Here is a 27,998-nt window from a genome sequence, read left to right as displayed (position 1 = left end):
AGGGACTGATGTGTGCTCCCGCCATACCATCCTAGACTCACCCACGTTTAGCGCATGCTTTAGGCTGGCTTCTGAAGTGGAGAGACTCCCCAGCAGGGTCTGAGGGAAGGCAATAGTTTGTGGGGATAAGTGCACAGGAACAGAGAGCTCATTCCTTCTTGACCTTGAGTAAGGTTTAAGCTTAACCATTGCCAGGTTCAGTAGTAGTTTGCTTTGGTTGTGCTCACAAAGAGTAGGACAGCTGTGTTAATTTTCCTTTCAGCATGTCCAGCAGGAAAACAAGATTGTGGGAAAGCATTAGTGTGATGTATCTGAAATGCTTTATGGCATTTCTTGATAGATTCAGCATTGTTATCACGAGCACAACAAAAGCCTGTGCTCCATTACGAGTGGAAGAAGATTCAAACGTTTAATTTTCTACAAGATAAAGCTTACTTATTGATACAGTCATATAGAACAGCTATACTCTTTAGCCATCGGAGCTTTAGGAATTTAAATACTCTATATTATTCAGTTCTATCTTCTGCAAGTTTAGGCATTATATTTGACATTTGCTTTTTGGCTGTATTGGAAATATTTGTATATGGGGCAAGTATTGACATGTATAAGCTATTTCAGAGCTGTAGCTTGGAAATTTGAGACAGCTGATGGTACAGTTGGACTAGGCTTTCTCGCATCTACCCCTGAGCAAAGCATGATTGTCAGATGAGCAGTGTTGGAATTAATAGGCTAGATATGTGGCCTTAAATAAAGTGGGTCAGTGCCCATTCTTTGGTCCTAAAGACAAAATGACGTGGTTCAGCTTGTATGCTTGTGGCTACTCTATTTCTTCCCCAGAAGAAGGTGGCCTCATTGATTCAGTCTGTTGAAAACAATCCTTGTCCTGTGCTCTCCGTTGAACTGTGTGTTTTCTGGGAGAAGTGTGTCTGGCACAAGCTGAAACTGTATCAGAGAGTTTATTAACAATTAAATGTGGACAATCCTGGGACAGTGATGGAGTCCTGTTCAGTTTGCTGCTATAGCTGTAGCCTTATTGCCTGGAGATACCTATTTTTAGGAGCAATTTCCTGGGCTCTTGGCAAGCAAAAAGGAAGAATGAAGAAGTGGGACAATTTGTCTTGTTTATCAATTCATGTGGATGAATGTAGTTCCTCCAAGACATGCAGAAGCATTTCAGAATGGCTTGGCTATTTAGGTTGTCTCACCAGAGCAGGGGAAAAATCAGTGACAGCCCTCCCTTCACTACTTTACTCCTCCAAGGGGCAGCAGCTGTGGAGCACCAGTCTGCTCAGGTCTCCTGGGGCACGAGGCCTTGCTAAGCTGCACGTGATTCACAGAAGGGGAAAGATCTCTGTGGTCTGTACATGCTCCAAGTTGCTATCAGCCCATACTAACTCAGTACAAGACAGAAATTAGATGACTCTAACAGTATTTCCAATTAGAGATCAAATCCTTTCTCTCTGGGAGTTCCATTAATTTAACTGAAGGTACTTACTGGAGTAAAGATGAGCTATGAGTAAAATGGTGACAATTTTTAATTCAGTAGGTTGTGTTCACAGACTTAAAAATCCTGCTCTAGCATGCCCAGTATGAAGTGTTTCAGAGGATAGTTGTTCAAAGAGCTTTATTAAGCCATTGACTAGTTTTTAATGTCATGATTCTAGCTAATGACTTTTTGCAAAGGTTTAGGAAAGGTGGTGTCATTTTGTTCTTCAGGATTTCTTCCGACATTTACCTCATTGGATCCAACAGCACACAGCCATGAATGATGCTGGTAATTTTCTGATTGAAACATGTGATGAGACCATTTCCAGAGATCTTAAGCAGCAACTTCTGTTACTAAATGGAAGATGGAGAGAATTGTTTATGCAAGTTAAGCAAGTATGTGTCTTTGCCTTTGTTATTTGTTACTTTTAAATAGTTACTTTTTATTTTTTCAATTATATGGAATTGAATTTTTTTTGACATATGAAAATTTTTTGGACATATGGAAAATTTTTTGACATTTTCAGCTGGTATAACCAATAGTGCTTTATAGTTGCCTGTGTTAATCCATAGAATATTATTAATATATGTTCTTAATATTCTTTTTAAAAATGATTGGTTTAAATAACTATTTTTAATATAAACTCTATAAAGCTAAATGTTGAAAATGAATATATCTTAATGCTCTTCAGTGAAAGTTGCACTCAGTAACTCTACTGAAACAGCATTTACAGTGCTAATTAACCAAACGTGTTATCCAAACAAGTTTGATGTTTCTTTTATTACCTTTAGCTCATGTAAGAGGTTCAACTGATTGGGGGAAAATAAGTTTTTTATATGCTCCTTAGAAAGAAGAGAGAGGATATAAAAAAAACTATGCAAAAATATTTTGTATCTCATAAACACATCAGAAAATATTTTTGCTGGAATCATTATGTGTCTAATGGCATTTTCTCCTGTCAGTGACTTTAAAGTAGCAGTTGTGTATTTGAAGATGCTGAACCTTTTTTCTTTACTGGCATGATTATGTCCATCATAGTCTGGAAGTTACATGGAAAACCAAACAATGATTGTCCCCTTTTATATTTTAACTTTTCTGAACTATTCATTAGAATATTCTCAAGCTTTATTTGCTGATGTTGTTTAGGGTGATTCGCTGTGGAACCTGTAATGCCCAGAATGTAAATACGCCTCTTGCCCTGTTTGTGCAGCTTTCTTTCATGTGCTGGCTGCACAGCTTCTCTCACTGATGTTTTGTCATTTCCTTCATACAGCTCCTGTCTGCTTTCTGACGTGTCCTACGTTCTCCTTTTCTCCAGCCAACACTTCTTTTTCTGACATCTTTTTCCTTCAGCTTTTCTAAGCTTTCTGTATTCTGTTTTCGTTGATGTACTTTTGAAACTGCTACTTTGGGGATTAGAAATGAATTGGGATGCTGATTCCAGGTTAGAAACAAGTGAATGTTTGGGATTCCTGGAATAGCCCAGAACTTAAAAATGTTTCACATATGTTCTGTGAATGAAGTTTAGGGAGTGACATTTTTTTGTTTCTTTTCAATATCAGTACAATTAAAAATAATGCAGACTTTTAGTTTAGAAGATTGATTTCCATTATTTTGTATTTTATTCATCACAATTTTTCTAGCAAACAGTTGCTCTGAAGATATATTCGTTGCCTTAAGTAATTATGTAATTGCCACATTTCTCATTTGGGGGTTTAGTTTTTTTGTTTGTTTCATTTTACTTTACATTCTCTTAGTATGCTCGGGCAGATGAACTGGACAAAATGAGGAAAGAATACCTGGATGGTGTTGCCCATTTGACAGCTTTTGTTGATGGAAGCAATAGAAAAGTTTCAGTGCCTGTAGAATTGTCCTTTCTAGATGTGAAGATGTTTGTACAAGATTTAGAAGTAAGTTTCTTTCTTTCATTTTTTTCTTTTCCCTTCATAAGAGAGAAGTATCTAACTTTAATTTTGAGGACAGAGCATAAGAATTCCATTATTGCTATTTTTATACTATTTTTAATATAATTTCTGCTTTAGCTAATGTATTGCATTCTGTAAGTGACATTTCTAGAGCACGTTTCCAAAACACAGTGTCATTGTCCTACTGGATATTTCTTTCTGTATGGTTTCAAATCACATTGAGGAGAGCTTACTGGTACTTTTGGGCACAAAATATGTATATATGTATATGTGTGTGTGTGTATAGCATATGCCAAATGCATTTGCAAGTTGATCCAGTCTTCACTAAACTCAGTGATGAAAAAAATTGAAATTTTGGATATATATCTTATATATCTTTAGAACAGACTTGTATCTCACACAAATTCAAAAATGCTGTTGTTGAAATACTTGCTCGAAATATTTGTTTCAGAATATTAAGCAGAAGTTGCCTATGATGGAAGCTCAATACAAAATGATTGCAAGGACAGCACAGCTTGTTACAAAAGAAGTTTCCCAAGAAGAAGTAAATGAAATGCTTGCAACTTTGACAAGGATCAAAGACCACCTGAGCAAGGTTGCAGAATACCTTTTCTACTACACACCCTTGTTGACTATTTAACTACTAACTAAAGTTGAACATAAGCTGGAAACATATGTACAAGTGCTCTATAAGACTCAAACAAAGAGGGCTTAATAAGAAAGTGTCTGTGTCTGAATTAGCTCTAGTAATGTAGGCTTAATTAGCAAGCTTCCCTGCTACATATGTGCATTTGAGCAAATATATGGTTATAGTAACTATGGATTGAATTCAGGATGAGGAAGGAGTTACTGCTTTTAGACTACCATGCTTATGTTTAATATTCTTTTCTTGAAGTAATATTGCAGGATCAGAATTGATCTCTCTTAAGATGCAAGCAAAAACTGTGTAAATCTACATTCGGAGCAACCTGCTGTTCATTGCATTTTACTACTTTTTAAGTTTTTTTTTTTTTTTTTTTTTTTCTTTCAAATGACCAAAAGGTTAAGGAGTATTGCTGTGCCCTGCTGTATGAATGCCAACATCTGCTATCTCCACTGGAAGAACTGGAGAAACAAATCACGCATTTTTATGAATCTCTTGAAAAAGTGAATGAAATAATTTCTATCTTGGATCCTGAAACACAACCTACAACTGTTCTTAAACAAAAAGCCCAAGTAAGTTTAGAAAACATATTACAAAGATTTTTTGCCTCTGATGTCTTATAGGTTTCTAGGAATCTTGACTGAAATTCAGTAAAGTGAGCAATCCAGGTAATAAAACACAATGTATCCTGAAGTCAGGTAGACATAAGCAAAAATTGAGACCCATGTCCTCTCATAGTGCCCAGGTTTTCAATCCAAGAAGTAAATATGGAAATATTAGAGCTTTTATATATCTATCTATCTATCTACCTCACCCTCCAATGGAAATCAGACTGAAGTGTCAGAAATAAAAAAAACAACCCATATAAATTACTTTAAACCTGTAGTGACTCTGGAGATTGGCTCAATAATTCAGCAAGAAGGATCTTGTTCTCCTGCAGTGGTTTCAAGCTTTGATTCTGTTTAGGGGAAAAAAGTGATCTGATGAGCTTGACTGTTCAGTCAAGCCAGTCCAGTTACCTTCCTGAGAAAATCCTCTTCAGCTGATAAACACCAGCCGAATCATGTGTCCAATCTGCAGGTTGAGGAGTCTGTTCATCCGAATGCTCTTTTCCCATGTCTCTGACAGTTGCCTTGCCCCAGACCATCATAGTAAAAGTACGTGTTCCTTCTGGATGGATTTGTTAACCAGGGAACTGAAATCTCCCCAGTTATTTGGCAGGTGCTAACTTCTGCTGAATAGATAGTAAAAAAAGATTTGTTTTGTGGAACCCAGTGTTTCTTCAATAGCAAATCAGTTGCCTCATAAATGGATTTTTAAAATCTTTTTCTGGGCTGTGCAAATTCATAGGGTAGGGTTTTTACTCTTTTTTTCTCTTCCACCCCCCTCATTTTTATAAGTTATTTTTTTATTATTTATTGTTTATATTCTTATTATTTATTATTTAAATGTCATTTATAATGATATTTAAATTCCAATAGCTCACTTGAAAGATTAGCTTATTGAAAAAGCTTATTGAAAATCTTAACCAGCTACGGAGAGTTGTCATTCCTGCATCTCTTTTCACTGCTGCCTGTTTACAATTCACAGAAAATATAGCCGTCCCATAAAAATTGTATCAAAGAATTATTTATCCACCTGCATTTGCTAAAGCTACCTAAAAGGCAGGATAGATGTTTGTGGTTTTCTGTTTGGTTGGTTTTTTTTACGGATACCTAGAGCTTTATTTTGGTCTGTGTAATTCCTGCCAATGTTCTGTGCAGTCTATTTTTCATGGCTCTTTGACTATGTCCCTTTTGTTTTTATTGTCAAAAAAATATCTTCCTGTTATTTTGCCAAACCTTTCTCTCCTTTGTTCCTGGCCAGGGTGGATATGTGTTTCTTTCTTTCAGGATTTGGTAGCTTTTCAAGAAGACTGCAAGAAATCTTTGTCCCTGATTGAGAGAAATAGTCAGAGTGTTCTGCAGTGTGTGGCTTCAAGTGAAGTATTACAGCATTTTCATCAATTGACATTTCAGAAGAAAGTTACACAGATTCAGATTACTTTTCAGGTAATTATGTCGTATCTCGGTAAGTATTTTTGAAATCTTGTTGATACGCATCTGACCCATTTGACTGTTTCCCTGCTTAATTGATCTCCTCCTTGATGTCAACTTATTCTTGAAGGGCTTCTCCGTAATAGCTAACAAATGGTCAGGGAAGTTAGGATGTAGTTATTTGGAGGGAAACGTGCCTCAAACCTCTCAGGGAACCCAGTGTTTGAGGAGAACTTCCACACATCATGGTCCTTTTTGAGTGAGAGACCTGAGACCCAACATTAGGACTGCACCACTTTTTTTTTTATTATTATTATTTTTATTTTTTTTTCTCTTGAATTCTTGAATTCCTTATCCTGGCTAATTATTTACTCCCATCTTCCCAAGTATCACCTTTCACACAAAGCATGGAAGACGGAAGCTTCTGTAAATGCTTATATTGCTGGGCTTTACACCTCTCCATGAAATGCAATAGTGTGAATATAGAAATTTACAAATACGTGTTTAAATTTATTAATGTAAAAACATATTCTTTGGGCTAGAATCACCTTTATCTGTAAAATTCTATTTTTGTAATTAGAAATATTGATAATTTGGTGACTATTAACTTAAAGTCCAGCATGAAATTAACCACTACTGTCTAGGTTCAGATTTCCAGATTTTGAGTTCAATTGCATTCATTTTCAGGTAATTATTGTGCAGCATAAGGCCGTTGAAACTGAATTTTAAATTACAGAAAGTCAGTAAAAGAGTTATCCCTAAGAGATATCAGGAGATTTCAAAATTTTTGCTCTACTTTCTGAGTTCTACTGAAAGATCTATAGTTTTGAGGGGGGGAGTTGATTTATCATTTAGAAACGGTTTGTTTAAGTTATAATCATAGTTACAGGGGAAGATACAGTAGTCACTTGATAAATTTACCATTTGGGGCATTAATTATTTTCATGAAGAGGGATGGTGATTTATCTCCCTTTATGTTAGAAAGTAAACCTATATAATGTGGCATAGCCAGGCTTAAAATATTAACAGATCTGGAAACTGGGTTTTGGTCTTGAGAGGAATACAATTCTGTGTGATTTTATTATTGTGCAGATGTTTATCTGGAAACTTGAAAAAAAATTTAACAAGATGTTTAAATTAAGAACCACATATTTAATTACCTCATTGGATAAAAGCATTATAATTTCTTAAACTGGAATTAGTAAGCAGTGAGGATAGTAAAGTGTGTAGTTGGTAAATGGTGTTGGAATTACCTTGTTGCAGATGTATTGGTGCTTTCTGAGTGGCAGAACTTACATACGTTGGAGGAGGCGGGAAGAAAGAAATTACATTATATGTAGTGTCTTTTAAGTAGCCTTCTACCTGTTTGCACATCTGGCCTGATAGTGTGATAACTCTGCAAACCTCCTCTAGGTCAGAAGACCTTTAGCATGGAACTAGTAGGATACAGAGGTCAAATTACTCGTTTTTTTCCCCTTTCTCCCTTCCCCCCCCTTTTCCTTTCGCTTGTTTATATGAGAGGAGGTAGTCTGCTGTTAGGAAAAAATGAATGCCAAGCTTCTAACCATATCAGCTGCTTTACATTTTGAGGGCAGACTTCAGGAAGAAAGCACTAGGCAAATGGCGTAGGCATTTTGAAAATATCACAGACATCAGTATTAGCTGGTATCCATTTTTATATCAGTGAAGGATGACATTAGCATGAGCCTTTGCATAGATATTAAAATTAGAAGACAAGGAACATGAGAGGGAGAAGAGAAACAGTTCTAAACTGCATATGTTTGGAACAGCAATGCCAATCAAATGCATTTTTATGTAAGACTATGGCAAAAGACATCAAATAAATATCAGTGAGAAAGTGCCAGCTCATTTTCTTTGCTTACAACTCAGAATATGGTCAGGAAAGCTGGTGACTGGAGAAAAAACATAGAAGCAAATAGCCGTTTGATGAAGAAATTTGAGGAATCTAGAGCAGAACTGGAGAAAGTAATGCAGATTGCCATTTGTTGCTTGAAAGAAAAAGGGAATCCTGAAGAACTTCTGAGGAAACATAGCGTGAGTAAATTCTCTGATCTTTCTCACGGAAACTTTGAATGCATGACTATTTTATTCAACTGAAAAGCTTCCTTAATTTTGCAATTGACATGGATTTGCTTTACATATAGAAATTTTATTGATCAGGTCAAACTAATGTTAAAGTTGGAAAAAGAGAAGGGGAAAAAGCATCCTAAACCCAAACCACCTTTCTCATTGAGGAATGTGAGCAACCAGAAAGCGCGGAGAAAAGAGCCCCTAGGGCGTAGGATCGATTTTGCCAGTAAAACCTTTGGAGCGAGGACACTAATCTACATTCTGACAGGCTCGCACATCCACAACTGCTTTCAGATGAATAAATATTCATGTCTGCATTATAACTGTTACTTAAGCATATGGCTTTGAAACATATTGCTATTAAACCACCATCTCATGTATTGGCTGAGTGTCCAAGAACACATTAATTCTTTGGACTGTAAATAGCTGGAAGTAGTCCTTTAACTTGATTTCAGCTTCCAACATTGCAGCAGAAATAACCTTGAAACGTAAACAGCTTTAGGGAACTTCATGCTAGCAAGTGACTGTATCACCAGTAACCAACTTCACCCTCTCACTCTGTACTTCAATCTCAGGAATTCTTTAACCAGTTGGACCAGAGAGTCCTAAATGCCTTCCTGAAAGCTTGTGATGAACTCACTGACATCCTTCCTGAACAAGAACAACACAGTCTACAGGAAGCTGTGAGGAAACTTCACAGGCAGTGGAAGGTTAGTGACATTGAATGACATCTCTAGAAATCCCAAGCCTTAACTCTGGAAGATTTCTCTACAAAAATTACAGTCTATATGTTGACTATACCCCCCCCCCCCCAAAAAAAAAAAAAAAAAAAAAAAGGTTGATGACTTTGTTCCTCTTCTCCTTTTAATCTTGTGCAATTGGAAAAAATACATATTTTACAGCATTAAGTATATCAACAAGTACAAATAACTTATTGAAAACAGTCTGTTAAGTAAAGCAGTCAAAGGTCAGGAAATATGAAAAATTAAGAGTAATTATAGAACCCTAACATCCCCCTCTATGTAAAGGTATTATGATACCTGCACCAAGAGCATATTTTTGAGCATAGGTGTTAGCTTTTATTACTTTATTCTGATATTGGGACACTTGCTGTGACTTTCCCAACAAACTTGTGAGATCAGGCTTTCAGTTTAAGTAGTGTCCTCTACTGAGGACTCTTAACAACTGAACCAAGATGGCTCATCAGCTATGGAATATTTTACCTGCTACAGTGTGTTGCAGGTCAAAACTAGAATAAATGATGAGTGGTTTCTCACTGGCACACAAACAGGAACCTCTGGAAGCAGGTGTAAATATAGCTTCACTATTACAATTCATTATTTTTACACAGGAAGTGTTTGGTATATACTGCTAAGATTCAAGATGTCTCTGTACTGTGCCGTCTATACACATATTCTGGACCTCAAGAAGCTGTAACTTAAGTTAGGTCTAATAGATATGAGTAACAGCATTACTTTATTTCCTTAAATGAATACTGAGAAAACACTGTCCTTTCATGCACATACAAGGTTTGCTTTCTATATTAACAGTTATTCTATAATTTATTTGTAGCAATTTCACACTGAGGTAGTGATATACTGTTTTATCTCTGTGCTTGTTTATTGCCCCTATGGGAGTGTAGGATCTTCAGACAGAAGCCCCATATCATTTGATCCATTTGAAGATTGAAGTGCAGAAAAGCAAACTCCTGGTCACAGTGGAGGAGTGTAAAGTTGAACTAGCTCGACAGAACAAGGTGTTATCCAGGGAAGGCAATGAAAAGATGATCAAGGAGCACATGGTATGAATTATATGCCACCAAGCAGATATATACAGAAATATATTTGAATGTAAACTCAATGACAGAGAAACAGAAGGTGTAACTGACTCTTAAACCACCAAACAGTATGTACACAACTAAATGAGATCAGTCTATGAGACTTTAAGAAAGATTTTGATTTGAAATTAGTCTTTTCATGCTGATACTCGTGACCTGGGAGCTTAGTACAGCTACCATATACATATACATGTACATATATATATAAATACAGAAATATACACACGTATATATATACACACATATGCTTTGTGATTTCTGCCTCTTTATGTTATTATTGCTTTTTTTTTTTTTTGCTTCCATCAGTTGTTCTTCAGTGACAAGGGATCCTACCAGCTATGTGAGAAAAGGCTACAACGGATTGAAGAGTTGTGTCAAAAACTGCCAGTTTCCGATCCAGTGAGGGCTACGTTGGAAAGCAGCCAAAGAATTCTGAAGGAACTTAAATCCCAGATTGATAGCACATATGTGAAGCTAACAGAGCGCTCTGAGATGTGGAAGGGCTATAAGAACAGGTGTCAGTTCAGTTGCTAGCTGAGTCTGGTAAAGTGTTGCCTAAAGCGAATAATACATGTCCACTCCTCTGAATTCCATTACGGATCAAAACCCTCATACAGAAGGATAAATACTCTTTTGATAATTTCTAGTAAAAAGCTGTACTTTATGTAGTAATTTCACAAATTACAGTTGACTTTTGAGGGTTTTATAATTATTAGCTTAAATTTAAAAAGTTACTGTTTGGTGGTGGAAATTTTTATCTAACTTTTTTCTTTGTTGTGCATCACGTGATATTTTATTTCAGATTTTCTGAATTGGCAAATTGGATTTTGTCAACAGAAAGAGAGATAAAGAAGATAAAGCAAAGTGTGCATGATACTGCCAGATACAAGCAATTTAAAGCAGCTGTGGGGGTAAGATCTTGGTTTATGTTTTTACTAAAACTACAGTCATTGCTACTTGTGCTGCTTGTGCCCTGGATGTATTTGCATTAACAAGTAGGGCAGCTGTGTGGCAGAATCTCCTGCTTTTAATGATTTAAAGAATGACAGGTCTCTTTACTTGTATATTAAGAATATCCATAATACAGAAATAGGAAGATTAAAGACTAATCTAATCCTGCCGTCTGCCCAGTTAATGAGTTGTGCAAGGAAAAGCCATAACTTCAGGATGAGGTATTTTTGAGTGGTCAAGCTACTGCCTTACATGTAAGAAAATCTTCTACAATAAAATTTCTCTTCTACGATAGTGGAGACCAAGATATTCCACAATTCACTTTTGCATTGGTGAGTGACAAGGATGAAAGAATAGCTGGAGATTCAACCCTTTCGTTAAATTAGTTTTATTCAATGATGTATTGTCACTTGGGACCTACCTTGATCCTGTTATCCTGTTTTTGCTTCTAGTGCATGGAATTAAAGAAAAAAAAAAAGGTCACATAAGGAATTTGTGTGAAACTCATTAGCAGATTCTGACAGCTAACTGTACAGAGAAATTAATTAAGGTGACCTTGATAAAACAGTAAGGCCACTCTTAATGGGCGTTTCTGCTCCAGGAAGTCTGATTTACTCATGTAGTTTCCTTGCTGGCAGCTTCTCACCTGTGCTGGCGCAAAGATGTAACAAAGCTATTAGGTGAAAAAGGGGGAAAAAAAAGAACTATTAAAAAATACGAAAAATACACAGAACCTTATACTATATAGAATTTAATACTTACGAAAGTTAGCATTTAAGATGTAAATGAATTAAATTATAACTAAGAATTTGATCAATATATGGAAAATATATAGGTGGTATATACTTTACATCTTTATATTTATTGGTGAAAATGCTGGTTTATCAGAAAAAATATTCTACCAATTATCAGAGGACAGTCCTATAAAGTCTGTGTAGTTGAATGCAAAAATCTAGCCCTTAACTGGAATGGAATCAGACAAGGCTGCAAATAGAAAAATATTGTATTTCTAGTATTTCAAGATAATACCAAAAGCAACATGTTTATAATACTAACCTTGGAACTGATTCTATGAATGCTACTGCTCATTGATTATACTTTTTTATAATTTATTTTAAGAAAGTCCTTTTTTGATTCTTCTGTAGGAAATTAGGCAATATATTAACAAACAAGGAGAAAATCTCAGCTGGCTGAAATCTAGACTTACTGATCTGACTGCAGTATGTCCTGATTTGGAGGCCAAAAACACAGAAGATGAGCTTTGTAAGCTTTCCAGTGGCTTCAAGGGACTCCTAGATTCGCTGGCTGAGGTACAGTATGAGGGACAAGAAGAACTCTCCATTTACAGTGTCATACGAAATGACATCAATCACGGTTTCACAAGCATAAGTTCCCTGCTGTGTGTTTTTAATTAAACTGCAAACATTCAGCAACAAAAAAATCCATTTGTACTCCATGGGTAGCAAAGCCTTAGGACTACCAGCCAGAAATACTGACAGCAGGATAATGGATCTTTGTAAGATTGGAAGGCATAAATGTTTCTGGAATCAAAATGTCCATATTTTTAGAGGAAAAGGGTAACATTAGTTTTCAAAAGTCACCTATTAGTGAACATTGGCAAAATTATGGTATATATTGCCCAGAGAGGTGGTGGAGTCTCCTTCTCTGGAGATCTTCAAGGCCCGCCTGGATGCAACCCTGTCTACCATGCTCTAGGTGACCCTGCTGAGCAGGGAGGTTGGACTAGATGATCTCCAGAGGTCCCTTCCAACCTTACTGATTCTATAATTGGCTAGTGGATAAAGAACGTGATTTTACTTACTACAGCTAAAGCTGTAACTTGGTTTATGCATTTTTTAAGTTGAAATAATAAAGGAGCTACTTTGGATCAGTTTGTATCATTAAGATTTAGCTTTTGCAAGCTCCAATATAATAGACACGATGGATCTCCAAATTAAGGCTATGTAGCATGTACTAGATTTTTAGGAAAATAATGTGATTGTCTGAGGTTGGAAAGGTAACCAGATTCTTGAAATGCTAAAATCATGGGAATTTTCTAGCTCATAAGAAGTAAAACCTCTCAGAATCCTCTGAACCATCAAGATGTGGGAGTTCTCAGGAAATTTACTGCTTCCCAGTTTTCACAGTGAAAAAGAAAGATCAGGGGAGGCATAGAATATCTTACACTTAAAAGGCTGTGCAGAATCATTTGAAAAAGAATTCAGGATAGAGATTTCAAATTCTATTGTTAATGTAGATTCTTTTGGAGACCTTCAGTTGTCATTGTAGTTGTTCCAAATGTATAAATGTATAGCTGTTCCATGTAAATTTTTCAAAATTCTATAAATTTCCATGATGTGGAAACCATGTTTGGAAAGTTAGGGGAACTGATGTTCTGATTTTCAAGGGACTGCAAAAAACTTATCATAATGTCTCCTTTCATATATTAAAATACTTTTACTTCTTGTCTCTTCTAAAAGCAGAACTAAAGAGAGCACAAGTTTACAAAGATACAAAAAGAAAATAAGATATAGAATCTGAACTTGTTTGAAATCTGGAAGTATAATGTAGACACCACTTTATACTATATTAAAGATACTGCTGATTCTTAAAAGTCCAAATAATGTTTACAGTTAAATTAAGTTTTTTAATCATATGGGTGATATTCTTTAGACCAGGACTCATATTGTGTATTTACACACTTCCACAGTGCTTTTTGGAGAGAAAAGGTTAGATACCTCTAAGAGAATGACTTGAATCTGCATGACTCTCTGAAGTGAATCTAGATTATAAATAGATCGTTAAAGAGGTCCTTACTTCTTGACTACTTTGTGATGAAAACCCTAAAATACAGGCAATGTCTGAGGAATAGAGCCCTTATCTGAGAACCAGCTATGAGTGGTTAGTGGAATCATACCTAGAGAGAGGACCTTTCTGATATGAGGAATAATGTACCCTTTTCTTTATAAAACTAGAGACTATGATTGGCTATGTCAGAAGACATTTTAATGTCATTAAATAAATGACATAAAATAAATGACATTTTAATAAATTCTCTATTCACCAGGGCCCTGATCTAGAAGGTCCAAAGGCAGCAAGATCTTTTGTGAGTTGAGTAGTGCAAGTGTTTTGTAAGGTGGGGCAGCTTGCAAGGGTAAGGACAGCATGTATTTTCCAAATGATCACCAGTAAGTGGCTGTCATAGGCAGCCCGTATGGCAATGTAGTGAGGAATATATCTAAACCAGAGGAAGGTCTCCACAGTCACATTTTAAATCTATAGTCTTCTTCCAATATCAAGTTAAGCGTATGCTAAGAATGCTGGAGATACAAATGGTTTGAATTTAGACAATTTACTATATTGTTACAAAAATATTCCACATATAGATGTGCCCTTCAAATGTATACGTACTGTTCAGCATGAAATGTTTACACTTATCCATACTTGTAGACTGAAAAAATGTTAGGTACTGTTGGAGACTGTGTCCAATACAAAGAAGAAGTTAAGAGTGCTATCGAAGAGTTAATTACCAACTCTAAAGAAGCCCAAGCAGAGGCGGAAAAGATCTTGGATACAGAAAGCTTATTACAAGCTCAGCAACTACTACTTCATCATCAGGTAGGTTGATTACTTATATCCACTTTTGATGTTTTGTTTCTTTTTAATAATATACAATATATGTAATTACTAAATTTTGTTTTGTAAGTTATTTCTAGTAGTATGACTCTGTATATTTGAGCTTGAGAGAGTCATGATGGAAATTGTCTTATATGACCTGGTATTGGCTTCTTAAAATGAAAAAAATGTACCCAATCTTTTTTAAATATTGATGCCCAAAGATAAGCTTTTTTTCAATTTTAATTGTGTATCTATTTACTTCACATAGTGCTTTTTGGGGGCAGAACACATTAAAACCAGGCCACATTGAAATTTTGAATAAAGGTACTGTTAATGTATGAAGTCTCTCTCTTTTTGCCTTTTTGAAGATCAGTGTCAGATGCGATCATGACAAATTGAACCAGGGCCCAATCCCAGTTTTGGAAACTTCTCCATACTAGCAGTTTTGATGTGGCCCCAACTCTAAATGGGAGGTATACCTCTACCGTCACCAATTCCTGTAGATAACTACTGCAGTGACAGATGGACCTAAGGCATCTAGGTGTAGAGCAAGAGGTGTTTATTTACTCTGGCAACATTTGGTCACTGCCCCAGTGGTAGTTCCTAGTTTCCTTAGGGAAAAGAAGGCTGTCCAGAGATAAGTTTGACGTAATATTTTAATTTATTCTGTTTGTATTTTTAACCGATTGTTAAATGTACATAATACATCTGCGTACATAATCAAAACCACAGTCATTTGCAACGTTCTGACTGATGGCTAAAACTATAATAGTTTTCCAAGCATTGCCCAGTTATGCAAGGATAATAGGTCAAAAGTTCTGTGAATTGCAATAATAACAAATCATATGGATTGAATACTGTAAGTGTCTTGGGTTCTAATCCCAAATATATGAGATTAATTTTGAGGCCTGCTGAGAAGAATAATTTATTGTCAATGTTTGGGCATTATGTAAATGTTTGGTACTAATCTGTTTTTCTAAGAGGTAAAACATGTCTTAATGTCCAACTATATTGTATGTCTAGCTATGTTGTAATTATTTTTTATCTAAACTGTTTTGTGTTTGTAAAAACTATTATATGCATTTCAGTTCCTACATGTCTTTTTAATACTCTGCAGTCCTTATCCCTCATAGGAGAGGTAGCAGGAATAGTTAATTTATCCCTGAGTTCAGACTCTTCCACTTCCTTTGGTATAGCTTGGTATGATGAAAGCAAACTTTATTGAAGATCTGAAGGTTAACTACAGTAGAATTGACCAGGCAACTCTCAACTTATCTAGCAAGACCGGCAATGGGTCAGGCATGGTAAGAAAGGACAGGGGGTATAGTCTCAGGAGTTTCTGATAGCACTACAAATCAGAATGCATTGAGGGAAAGGTTATGTGATTGGATATCCCCCTAGTGCTCTCTAATGCGTATTTTGATCAATCTGAAGCTCCAACCTGTTGCCTCAAAGAGTGCTGAGCAGACCCCAGTGCTTTCAGGGTGCTGCTCATGAGTTCATACACTTGTGATTACTTTTGCAATTTCTCAATTCTTGTGGTTTCTGTTGTCTAAAACATTGCTTTGGATGAATGGCCATATTTTAACTCTCTCCATACTATTTGTATTCCATGGCCATTGTGAGTCCATTCACCCTTTGGATCCCATGTCATCTATTCTATAAGCTTACGAGATTCCCCAGAATACTTCCTACAGTTTATCCCTTTGTTACTGTCTTTGCATATTCCTGCAAATGCAGAAAGCAGTTGCTGTGTGCCAGTTTCCTGAGTGAGCTAAAAAGAAACATATAACTGTATATCATTCCCATTGAATGAATCCTTCTAGCAAAGGGCAAAGAGAATCCGTGCAAAGAGGGAAGATGTACAGCAGCAGATTTCCCAAGCTAAACAATTGCAGTTTGAAGGTGGACTGCCCAGTGCCATGCAGGAAGATTTACAGAAGCTGGAAGGAACATTGGAGAACATGCAGCAGACAATGGAGAAACGAGAAGAACAATTACAGGTGGATCATTCGCATCTAGAACTAAAAAAAAATATGCTTTATCCTTTTTCTTTTAATTTTTTAGTAAGGAAGAAAGAGTTTACACAAAAAAATTGGAGCTCACTTTCCCCTCTCTGAATCACGTTAGTTGGTATTTTCGTTATCAGTACCTCCCATCAAGGCTTATTGAAGCTGCTAGATACCTTTTAATTAATAAAGGACCAGTGTTCTGTTTGGAAATGTTTACAAGTCCCAAGTTTTCAGTCATAATACATATTTTACGTATATGATACATATTTTATATAATACATATGATTTTACAAATAAGGCATCTGTGAGTTAAATTTTACATGGACAATTAGAGGACAGTTAACTTTGTTAGAGGTGACATTGTCCTTTAGTGAGAATTTTGAGGCTGGATATTAGAGTAATAACACTTGATACTGTGCTAATATAATCCTCACAACTACTATTTGGAATACCTACTGTTATCCGTAGAGAAGGAAGAACCAAGGCACAGAAAAATTACATGGCTTGTCCTAGCTTTTATAACAATTCACTATCTGAACTGGGATTATAATTTATAGCTTCTTGCACCTGAACCTGAGTTCTCCTTTACATTTCTCTAAGCAGAATGGTAATCCAGCTGTTGGGCAGGTCCACCACTTTGCTTGAATGTTTAAAGTCATCAAAATTATTTCCCATGTTAAAGTATCTGAAAAACAAATGATCAGATAACTTTTTATTGTAAGAGTTTCTTGGTAGAACTATTTTTCTTTTCTAAAGAAGTATCTCTTATATGAATTTTTAACTTGGGCCTTGCTTTACTTCAGAATGAAGAAAATATTTTTTTTTACGGTGACAAAATTCTGATGAATAGTAAATAAATACTATATATTAATCAAAATTCTACATTGCCAAAAAAACCTAAATTGCCATTGCCAAAATCGATTCTTATGTGTATCATTTTTTCCTACCATTTTACTGTAATTTATTTAATAAAAGAATTTGAATACATTTTAAGGAATTGTTGAATACCTGTAGTCATAAGCACAACCATCTGCAGTCATTACTTCAGACTTTTCTAGGCTGTACCAACATAAGATTAAATTATTGCCTGCACCAGAGAGAACGGTGCTTTTCTACACAATACAATGACAACTGGAGTGAAAACTCAAAGAAAAACTTCTTTTATTGAGTTTATAGCAATTTCATGTGCAGAGTAGGCTGGATTTCAGGAGAAATGTCTATATTTTATAATATAGATCCTTCCCTTTTGCCCTTTTTAGTAATTTAAAATGAAATTCTCCACCCCCTTTGTTCTTGTTGTCTTTATTTTTGTTTTTTTTTTTGTTTTTTGTTTTTTTTTTTTGTTTTTTTTGTAGGTCACAATAAATAAATGGGAACAGTTTGAAAGGGACAAAGAAACAGTAGTAAAATATCTTAATCAAGCAAGCTCTGCACTTGAACGTATCTTAAATTTTAGCAGTTTAGAGAGCCTCTCTACAGAACTGGATCAAACAAAGGTATTTACTGTGTGAAATACAGGAGTTGTGTTATCATTCTACCTTGCATATTACCATGTAGTAAGCATGTTGCCTTCACCCATTGCATGGTTTTCCTGTTAAAGCCATTACAAATTGGGTAAGTCTCTGTCAGAGTGGAAACTGCATAAACTGTTTGGAGGTAAAAGGTTATTTTATGAAAAGATCATGAGAATTACCCCAATCTGCCTCTGAAACCCTTGTATAGAGGGTGAAGTGATTCTAAGGACTTCCTGTTTCATGGTCAGTAAGATCACCTCTCTGTTGATAAACTAGACAGTCTCAAGCACTGTCATGTCATCATCCATCATGTGCTCTTTAGCATGACCTGTGATAGCTAGTGCTCTTCTAGCCCTTAGGAGCTGAAGGAGGAGACACTTCTGCTGTATGAACACTACCCATAACATACTACTTTTAATACCAGAGAATTGTCCCAGTTCGTTTTCTTTACCAATATTGAAGTAGTAAAAGTGTTTGGTTTTCCTCAATAAGTGTAGAGCTTTCCATGCTGTTTTTAACCCTGATGAATCTAGTAAATAGTAGCTATCTTGGTTATTCTTAGCGTCCATTGTTGTGGTGCATGTGTATATCATGTTCAATATAACATAATAGCTAAACAAAGTGAGGTTTCAAGTTATGTGATACTACAAAGTCTTCCATGTAAAGGGTTTTATCTCAAGATTAAATATAGATGGTTACCGAAAGCATATAATCCTCCACCATTTACTAGTAGATTTGTTGAAGAGCTGTAGAATAAATTTTGCAAAGATAGGGTTAAAATCTTTTAGAGAAATAGTTTCAATTTTATTTGAGCTAGTTTGCTCAAATTAGTATATTTTTTAACGGGAACATGAAAATAGCTTTCTTCTCAGGTTGCTTCTGTGTATTTTCATATTCAAAACATACATGTAGTACACACATAACCCAGTATAATACTTTTTCCCACCAGAAACATTGAGAAAAATTATTTTTATGTGAATAAATGAGATATGTTTCTCTTGTTATATGAAAATGCATACACTTATATTAATATCATGCATCCTTACAGGAGCTGTCTAAACAGACTGAAGCCATGGCAGTACAGGCTGAAAATTTGGTGAAGAATTCTTCTGAGATACAGCTTGGTTCAAAGAACAAGCAGTCCCTTCAGCGGCAGGCAAGAATAATCCAAGAAGAAGTGAAAAAAGTGGAAGTTACTCTTGAAGAAGAGTATGTTCCTAACAAGTTGTAGTATTTCCTGCCCCCTATAAGAATGTGCTAGATCTAGAGAATCCCCTGTCAACATTTTGTGTTGTCTCATCAGCTTCGTCATTTTCAGCTTGCTGTGGCATAGTAACCCAGATTATAATACAAAATATGTTAAAAGAGTAATATGTATAAATAAAATCTTTTGTTTGCTAATACATCATTTAGAAAACAACTGTAGTCACATATATCCTATCACAATTCTTATCCTTAAAGTCCAGCTGAAATCTTGTGAAGAAGGGATGATAATTAAGATTATTCTTGAGGAATTAATCTTTCAGAAAGAAAAAAAATTCAGTGCAAATGTGAAAATGGATCATTTACTATGTTCGCCTCTGTTTTCACAAATTTCCTCTTTCTCCATAGGAATGTCAAGAAGTGCCTTTATCTTAGCTGAATGCCCAGACTTTTTTCATGGGCAATATCAAAAACTATTTCTGCTGCTGCAAATAAGAAGGTATCATTTGCCGAATTTCATTTAAAAATTGGAAGTCATCCAAACTCTAAAAAATTGCTGTTAAATCCTTTCAGTTATTTGTAACTTTCAGTATTCACAAAAATTTCATCCCTTTTCACAATTGAGAACTTAAGCTGTCATCATTATCATTTTATACATATATATATATAGTCTGTGTATACACACACACACATGCACACGTGTGTGTATTATATATATACCTACATGCACACACACATACATATATATGTGTGTCTGAGATAAATATGTTAAATTTGACTCACAAGTCACAGAGATATATGCCAGCTCTGTCTTGTCGCACCGGAGTTCCTATATAGATGAATTTGCCCTTATAAGATTTAGCAGATACAACCTCTATCTAGATGCTAGTCAAAGGCAATGCCAACATTACTGTTTTTTTTTCCCTATTGACCTTTGTCAGGCTACCCTGACTTTAATTTGATGCATTTTTCTCCCTGAGTTAAAGGACGATTGTAAAATAGAGAATAACTAGCTTCTGCAGTAACTGTAACATTCATGTTTGGTGGTCTAATTTTTTTAAATATATTACTTTCTAAAATATGAAGTATTACAGTGATTCATAATCAAATGGTCTATCATATCTTACTTGCTATTTTCCTTTATATATTATTTTTCCCCAATATTCTTGAGCAAGCTAGTATAATTTCTTGATTCGAGAGGTTCATCTTTCTATCAATGAATATTCACTTTCTCAATAATGGCTCTGCAGAGCATATGATCACTGTGTAAGTTATGCTGTAACTCCTATCATCAATAAAACTCTTGACCCAGTAATTTAACGTGAAGTTGTCCCAAGTACATATAATACGTACTTTGCCAACAAACCAGAAAGGGATTAAAAAAAAGTTAAGCAGCTTTCTGCCATCAGCTGCACAGCAAGCTGTCCTTCACAATCTGCAGTTTTCTTACAACTGTAAGGAAGCCAGATACAAAGGCAGATGATTTCGGGCTATTCTGCCTCTGAATTGGGCCCTTGATTCTGATTTCCAGTTGTATTTTTCTTTTTGCTAGATTTGAGTGAAATGTTTTTGCATTTTGTTTTCCTGCAAATAATACAATAATCCAAACATAAATTTGTATATACTCATATTAGTGAATAGCTGTTGACATGGCTAATTTTTCTTTTTGAAAATAAGAAAAAAAATTAAGATGTGAATTTTAACATTTTAGATGACATCTTTTCTTTAAAGCTTCCTCTAGCTTTATTGAAAAAACAAAAGAACACCAAGATTAAAAACAAAAACTTTTTAACATGAAATGATTTGTAAGGCTATATTTAAAAGTAAAATATATTTTGGAATTTTGTAATATTCAGAATTTTCAGGGGAAATTTTATTACCAATGAATCAGAAAATACATGTTTTGTAAGCTCTATGAAGACCCACATTACCAGTGGCTTCTTTACATTACTTTGAAAGGAGCAGAAGTTTGTATACCATAAGTTAATTCTGTTAGGCCTTATATAAATGTTATAAGGACCTTAGAGTTGTTATTTGTGACAAAGATAAAGAGTACTTTGTTGCTGTCCGGGATGTTCAAGAGTTGGTCACAGTCTCTCTCTGTTTAACATAGCTAAAATGTGTGTTTCAAAGAATGTAAATATATTGAGTGAGTTGGGTCGTATCTGTTGTTGATTCTTTGGCTTGATATGAAATCATTGCCATAGAAAACACAGACTTCCTGTAAGATTAGCAGACTGCTACTGTTATAAAAAGCAAATTTAAAAAAGTAGTCAAGCTTTACTGATTATATGTATATCCAGAGTACACTCGTTTAATCATTCTGTTCTATTAACTAAATGACTATCATCTATGTACTCAAATATCTCTTCTTTTAGGTACCTGATATAATCATATTCCCTATTATTTCATATAAATGGTACTTTCATTACTTTTCCTTTCTGTTCCTGCTACCGTGAGATTCTTGGTGCAGAGGTTATAAGTGAAACTATACTCTCACTCTCCTCTAGGTGTTCCCACTAAAGGTTTATTTAATTGTGTACAAACAGTCTAAAAGAAAAGTGAGTTCAACTCTGGGTGCATGTTTTGGTCCTCAAAAATCAGGAGTTTTTAAAATGACCCTCCTATAGATTGCATAGGTTGTATTTTTTTATTTTAGCAAGAATACAGGCAGCTTCATTATATTAAACTGTTTATTCTGTCTAATTAATTTGGTTAATTTTAGTATTAAAAGCATGGAAATGGTGAAAAAGAAGTGGGATCATTTTGGCAATAATTTTGAAGCTCTGTCCATCTGGATAGCTGAAAAAGAAAAACAACTGGAAACTTTGGAAACATCAACATCTCCTTTGGACATACAGATCAGCCAAATCAAGGTGATTGGTTCTTATTATGTTTAGCATCAAACCCCCATTTCTTTGTGTTTATGCTAGAGAGGCTTGAAGCTGAAAGGAAGAACAGACATTTGATTCGTGTGTCAGAAACCCTCTGGTGTAACGGTGCCACAGTTTGTACACGAAGATGCCAAGCAGTAAGGCTCTGCGTATGCTAAAGGAAAATACTTGTAGGCTGCCTTCTCTGTCAGTGTTTAGTTTACATGTATGAAGCCTGTGTGTGTATGATTAAAATTTATTATTTACGTTATATTCTCTTCCTTTTTTGAGTAATCGCCACTGATGTACGAAACAGCTACATAAATACAAAGTGTAGACAGCCTTTGTATTAAAAATGTACATCAGCTAGTGGATATAGAATGTGACTTTAATATTGCCAGCTAAAGTTATAACTTGGTTTATGTATCTTTTATTCTGAAATAATAAAGGAACTATTGTTCTTGGTAGTTTGCGAACTTACATGCCATTTATTGCTATTGTATTTACACATAAATTCTGAGTATATATTCTAGTTCCTTATTGGTATCCGAGATGCACGTTGTCTCCAAACATGCCATTTCAAGGGCTGACTTTACATCCTCCTGCAAGTGAAAATTGTCCTTCTCTGAAGTTGCATGTTTTCAAGGGGGCAGAGTTTTTCAGTATGCAGTGTTTGTTGTGGCTTTCTTAAAGTATGACCTACCTGTTCTTCAGAAAGTGCAAAGCTGTGCAGCTGCTTAGAGTTGTGTACCAGACTGCCACTAAATATTTCCAAAGGATCCCATAATGCATTTGTTTCATGTAACTGAAATAGCCTATCAAGAGACTTTCCTGTTCTTAATTAATTGTTCTTATCAAGAGACACCTTACATATGCCAAATAAATAAAATTGCCTCATTTCTTTATTGAAGAACAAAACAATACTTGAATTCTTGCTTCATCATTACGCCAGTTACGGTTTCCTTTCAAAATAATATATATGCATCTATTCTGCTGGCATACGTTGTCATGTATCCTTACTTTTTAATTACTAAGTGAGATTACAGTGTTTAGGACAGCTGAGAAAATAAATGCATCAAATGATATTAATAATGCATTACAGGGTAAAGAAAGTTTTATTCTATCTAAGTAGAGCTAATGAAGCCCTATTAGTCCATTCATGTCAATGCTCTGAAAATACAAATCCTTTCTATGTGCAAAGATTAGTAGTAGCTATTACATTGCATTGTGCATTGTAAGTTTCTGAAAATTCCAACATGATTCTTTGTTGTTTAAATGTCATGACAGGAAGAAAATGGTCAGCAGATAATTTTCATGAATGTCCCAGTGAACAAAGCAGAGCAAATCCTCCAGGCAAAGGTTAGGGAACATAGTTGTAACTCAGGTGAATGCACAGTCTATATGAGCTGTGGTATGTGAAACAAGTCATTTAATCTCCATTTCCTGGATGTAGCTAAAGGTCTCCTTCAATGATACCATTCTAGGCCTAATTTTGAAGGTTTTGTTACGTTCTATTGTAGATTTTCTGAAGGGTTTATTTATCATGCTAATCAGCATACTTAATTCATGATTTCAAATACATCATGTTAGTAAGGATTACCACAATATGAGGCAGAAGACAAAGATCTTTCAACATCTTTTACTGATCAAATAAAAAAAACAGGGTGAGCTGAACATACTTATCATACATTCTAGTAGTAATATTCTGGTTTTGTTGACATTTGCAAAACCTGTATGGCTTCAGCAAAGCCAAGATTTCACCTACACTTTTTTCAGAAATTCCTGGTGGACACAATGACAGTTATCACAAGTAGTTACCCACTGGTGGCAGCCTCAGTAGAAGTTTGAAGGCCTCAATTATCCACCTTCTCTTATGTAACTGAGGGAATTTAACAGAATAGCGTGGGAGTAAACAAGTGCTGCCTAATTTCTATCTGCTGCCTTGTTAGCTAATTTCAGCTTCAGGGCTGCAAACCCAATATTTTTACTCAGCACTGTATTCTCATGCAAAAAAAAAAGATATTTTATGATTTGAATTAATTCAGAATATATTGCATAAGGAGCAACTATAAATGCTTATAGCAGTAGCCTTTTTTTTGTACTGTCACTCTCTAATTCCAGACTCTGTGTGTTGCAGCAAACCACTCCTGAGCTATGTAATACCAAGTAAGGTCCTCTTTCATTTTTATCACAATTATAACAGGAGATGAGCAGTTTTGATGCACTTGAGAGCATATTTTCAGGAAAGTTTTCTGTTGATGTCATATACACATGTATCTTAATGTCATTATCTCTGAGAAGAGCTCTTGCCCCTTTCAATTCTGTCTCCAATGAATGTTTTCCACTGCTCTTCAGAAGACAACTGACATGCTACATCAGCAGAAATAATGAAAATAATTCTCTAGTGAAGAAAAAGAGCATCTCCAAGGTGTTTACTGAATAAATAGTTATATATACCAGAAGTTTGTCTGGCATGTAGCTCTCAGGATTACCTCAAATTTGCAATAAAAGTAAGCATAGATAAATAGGAGAGAGCTGCTGTTGTCAGTTGGAGAGATCTAAACCTAGTGCTAGTTTGTCTTTACGCATTTACTTACTAACATGGAAGACACCTGAGAAGTATCGTAGACCATTGTCAGTACTGTTTCATGGTGAATTCCTCTTTATGCTGTTACATGGTTCTTTATTTAATCCTCTGTCTGAGGGCAAGCTCATCTACATCAGCATCTAATTTAATTTATGATACTGAAGGATTTTAACTTAGAGTTGGAAAATAACAGCTAAGATTTTTTTCAATCCATGGCATGTTTTATTTTGTAAGGCCTTGAAAACTTACTAAACATATAAACAAGTGTTGTGGTACAGTTCCTTAACAACATTGTTTTGAGTTATATGCTTTTTTTATCTTGGTGATTAAATTATATTTGCTTCAACACTTGAAGAACATTGTTCATTAATTTACTGTGAAGTAGGAGATGCTAAAATAACAACCATTTTGTCTGCTTATGAAAATGTGCGTGTCAGCCTCTTTGAATTCATTTTCTTAGATGGTATTTTTAGGGCAGACTGGTTTTCAAAACTTTTACAATGCTAATTTCAAGAAGAAAAAGGGAGCTCACAGGCAGGGGAAAGACTTTTACAACCAGTTATTTCGAATGGTCACTGTTCACTATTTTAATTTAAAAAGTCAGTAGCATGGGTAAGCAATGAAAAAATATAAAGATAGTTAAATATTATTTATTAAATATAAAGATAGTTAAAAACATATTGTACTTCATTATTTACTATTACTTTACATTTTAGGTTATTAATAAAGAAATATATGGTAAAATAAATGGAATTCCCAAACTAGAAGAGGAAGCCCAGTCTTTTTCCCAGTTTGTTACCTCTGGAGAATGTGCACACATTAAAGCCAAACTGATGCAGGTCAAAAGGTACTGGGAAGAGCTAAATGATCATGCAGAGAGACTGGAAGGAACGATCACAGGGAATGCGTCAGCACAGCAGAAATATGAAGAAAGTCTCAAACAGGTAAAATATGCAAAATATCAATGGATTATTTACAGTAATGTATAGAATTGCTCTTTTTTATTCCAAAATTTAATATAAAACATATTAATAAGGTGAACCAGAATATATGAGTAGAATATACGGTTTTAAAAGGTAACTTAAAAACATTCGTAGCTAAATCTGTGGTTTGAATGACTTCTTAAAGGAGACAGTCAGGAAGACATCAATATACCGACACTGAAAAAAAATCATATTGTCTGAGTCTTCTGGATGTTGCAATGGTAAACCACATCCTGACTTGTTATAAACACTACAATCTCAGTCTCAGGTTGTTCATCGATGCATGTAGTATATTATGAGGGAATAATTTGAATATTGCTGTTTTACCAGACACAAGGAGCAGAGTGCTGTCAGCACCTTTTAACTTCAGCACTACAAGAAGTTAAGATTTAAAACCCTCTTGTCCCTAAATACTTATCAAATATCGTTTAAAACATGGTCCGTGTATTCACGTTCCTTTTTGGACTCTCTGGTTCATCTTTACCTCACAGGTGCAGGCGGCAGTTTCCGCGTTTGAGGCTAAGCTGGCCGAGCCCCTGGCATCGTGCGCCTCGTCAGCGGGGACGTACGCGGCCCTTCAGGATTACACGGTGAGACTCCGGCCTGGGAGCCCTGCCGATACGCGGCGGGAGTGAGAAACAGGAGAACGGGAACACGCTGCTGGCCGGGGAGCGCCTGGTGCCGGGGGCGGGCTGGGGTGGGCAGCCCGAGGGGGAGCACGCAGCCGGTCAGCCCGTGGTCGGGGCCGCGCTCGGAGGCACCCTGAGCCTGCGGCTCTGCGGAGCCGTCGGAAGTGACTGGAAAATACATCCAGTTTAGCTGAGCTGGGGAAGAGGCAGATGCTTCCTAAGTGGGTGGAGGCCCCTCACCCCACTGCGAGAAAAAGGTGAGCGAGCATAGAAGTACAAATTAAGTTCCAGGTTCTTGTTTTGCAATTCATGCATCTAAAGCATTATCCGAAATAAAAGATAAGAAACATGTCTGTGAGACAGTGTTCCTCCCGAGGATTGTTATGAAGCTTGGGGCTTGAGAGAAATCTGTGATTTAAAAAAAGAAATGGATCTTCTTGGGAGTATGTTTTCTCTGACACTGTGCAGACTGGGCAGGGTTTCAGTGGACAGTTTTTATCTGTGATGCCAGAAGTCTGTGGATGTTTGCACGTCTGGGTCAGTCCATTTTAAAAAGAAACGAATATTGGATTTGATTGTTCAGACTACAAAAAAAGCCCAAATCTGAGGGTATTTGGTGTAGTATTTTTGTCTTTTTCTACAAGTGTGTAATGTATTCTTTCTACCGTAGACATTACCTTAATTTCTAAGAAAATGTTATACAGACTTTTAGTCAGATTACTCTTGCAGAAAAGTACATATGATTTCTTCTGAACTTAGTGGTAGCTACTTGCAAAGGCCATACACAAGATGCAGCCCTTCAGCTTCAAAAAAGCTTGATACTTGCTGAGGACAAAAGACTTTGCCTATGGATAATTTATTTAGACAGCATATGTAATCATTATTGTTATGGTTTTTAAACATTATTAATATACTGAGTTCTTGAATATTTTCATGGCTACAGGATCATAATGATTTCATGTCTTAGTGTGAAATTATATTTTATTATTTAGTTTAAACATCAATAGTTTGTTGCTGTGAAATTCACATTTCCTACTGTATGTTGTTGCTTTCATGATCACTATAATTACAACCATTACTGCTGTTGTTATTATTGTAAAATGATTAGTTGGAACTTTATTGGTCTTAAATCTATTTATTTCATTTTGTGTTTTTCTAACTCATTTTACTATTTTTCATTCATTTCTATGCAAAAATTTTCCCCAGCCCTTCAGAAATGGGACACAGCAAGTCAATTCCACATCAAATGCCATTTCCGTAAAAAAGATATTTGGCTAATGTTGACAATAGCTGACCGTAACAGTTCCCATATCTTTCCCATATCATGACATGGGATGCAGGTGTGGCCATCCTAATGTACTGGAATAAGATTTTGTAGCTAATTTGTCTGATAAATTAGAGCAACTGCTAGACAAACATCAGGGAATTTGTCGCTTGGTCCAACATGGTCCTGTGGTGTCACATGCCCATTCAGAGATCTGATTCCTTCATTGCCAACAGGTTTTTCCTTAGTCTTTCACCACTATAGGCTAGCGGTAATCAAAAAGTTTGGGGTCTGTGCGTCTAGGAGAGATGAGAGAGAACTGCCTGCTGCGCAGTGACTCCAGGAT

The 27,998-nt window shown here is 35.6% G+C and overlaps 1 protein-coding gene across 1 annotated transcript in view; it reads left to right on the top strand.

Annotated features, from left to right (window-relative positions):
- Positions 1-27,998, top strand: part of SYNE1 (spectrin repeat containing nuclear envelope protein 1) — a 308,485-nt gene that overhangs the window by 88,209 nt on the left and 192,278 nt on the right. Inside the window, exons 16-33 of the mRNA XM_062572395.1 lie at positions 1,717-1,881; positions 3,244-3,396; positions 3,863-4,006; positions 4,453-4,626; positions 5,947-6,105; positions 7,981-8,145; positions 8,757-8,891; positions 9,824-9,982; positions 10,325-10,533; positions 10,821-10,929; positions 12,115-12,279; positions 14,420-14,587; positions 16,414-16,590; positions 17,955-18,095; positions 19,162-19,322; positions 22,042-22,192; positions 25,493-25,720; positions 26,251-26,349. Coding sequence (XP_062428379.1) covers positions 1,717-1,881; positions 3,244-3,396; positions 3,863-4,006; positions 4,453-4,626; positions 5,947-6,105; positions 7,981-8,145; positions 8,757-8,891; positions 9,824-9,982; positions 10,325-10,533; positions 10,821-10,929; positions 12,115-12,279; positions 14,420-14,587; positions 16,414-16,590; positions 17,955-18,095; positions 19,162-19,322; positions 22,042-22,192; positions 25,493-25,720; positions 26,251-26,349 — 2,862 coding nt within the window. The remainder of the gene's footprint in view (positions 1-1,716; positions 1,882-3,243; positions 3,397-3,862; positions 4,007-4,452; positions 4,627-5,946; positions 6,106-7,980; positions 8,146-8,756; positions 8,892-9,823; positions 9,983-10,324; positions 10,534-10,820; positions 10,930-12,114; positions 12,280-14,419; positions 14,588-16,413; positions 16,591-17,954; positions 18,096-19,161; positions 19,323-22,041; positions 22,193-25,492; positions 25,721-26,250; positions 26,350-27,998) is intronic.

The sequence above is a fragment of the Rhea pennata genome, chromosome 3 (genome assembly GCF_028389875.1).
Source record: "Rhea pennata isolate bPtePen1 chromosome 3, bPtePen1.pri, whole genome shotgun sequence".
In the NCBI taxonomy this organism is placed as follows: Eukaryota; Metazoa; Chordata; class Aves; order Rheiformes; family Rheidae; genus Rhea; species Rhea pennata.
This window is presented reverse-complemented; position numbering and strand designations above follow the sequence as displayed.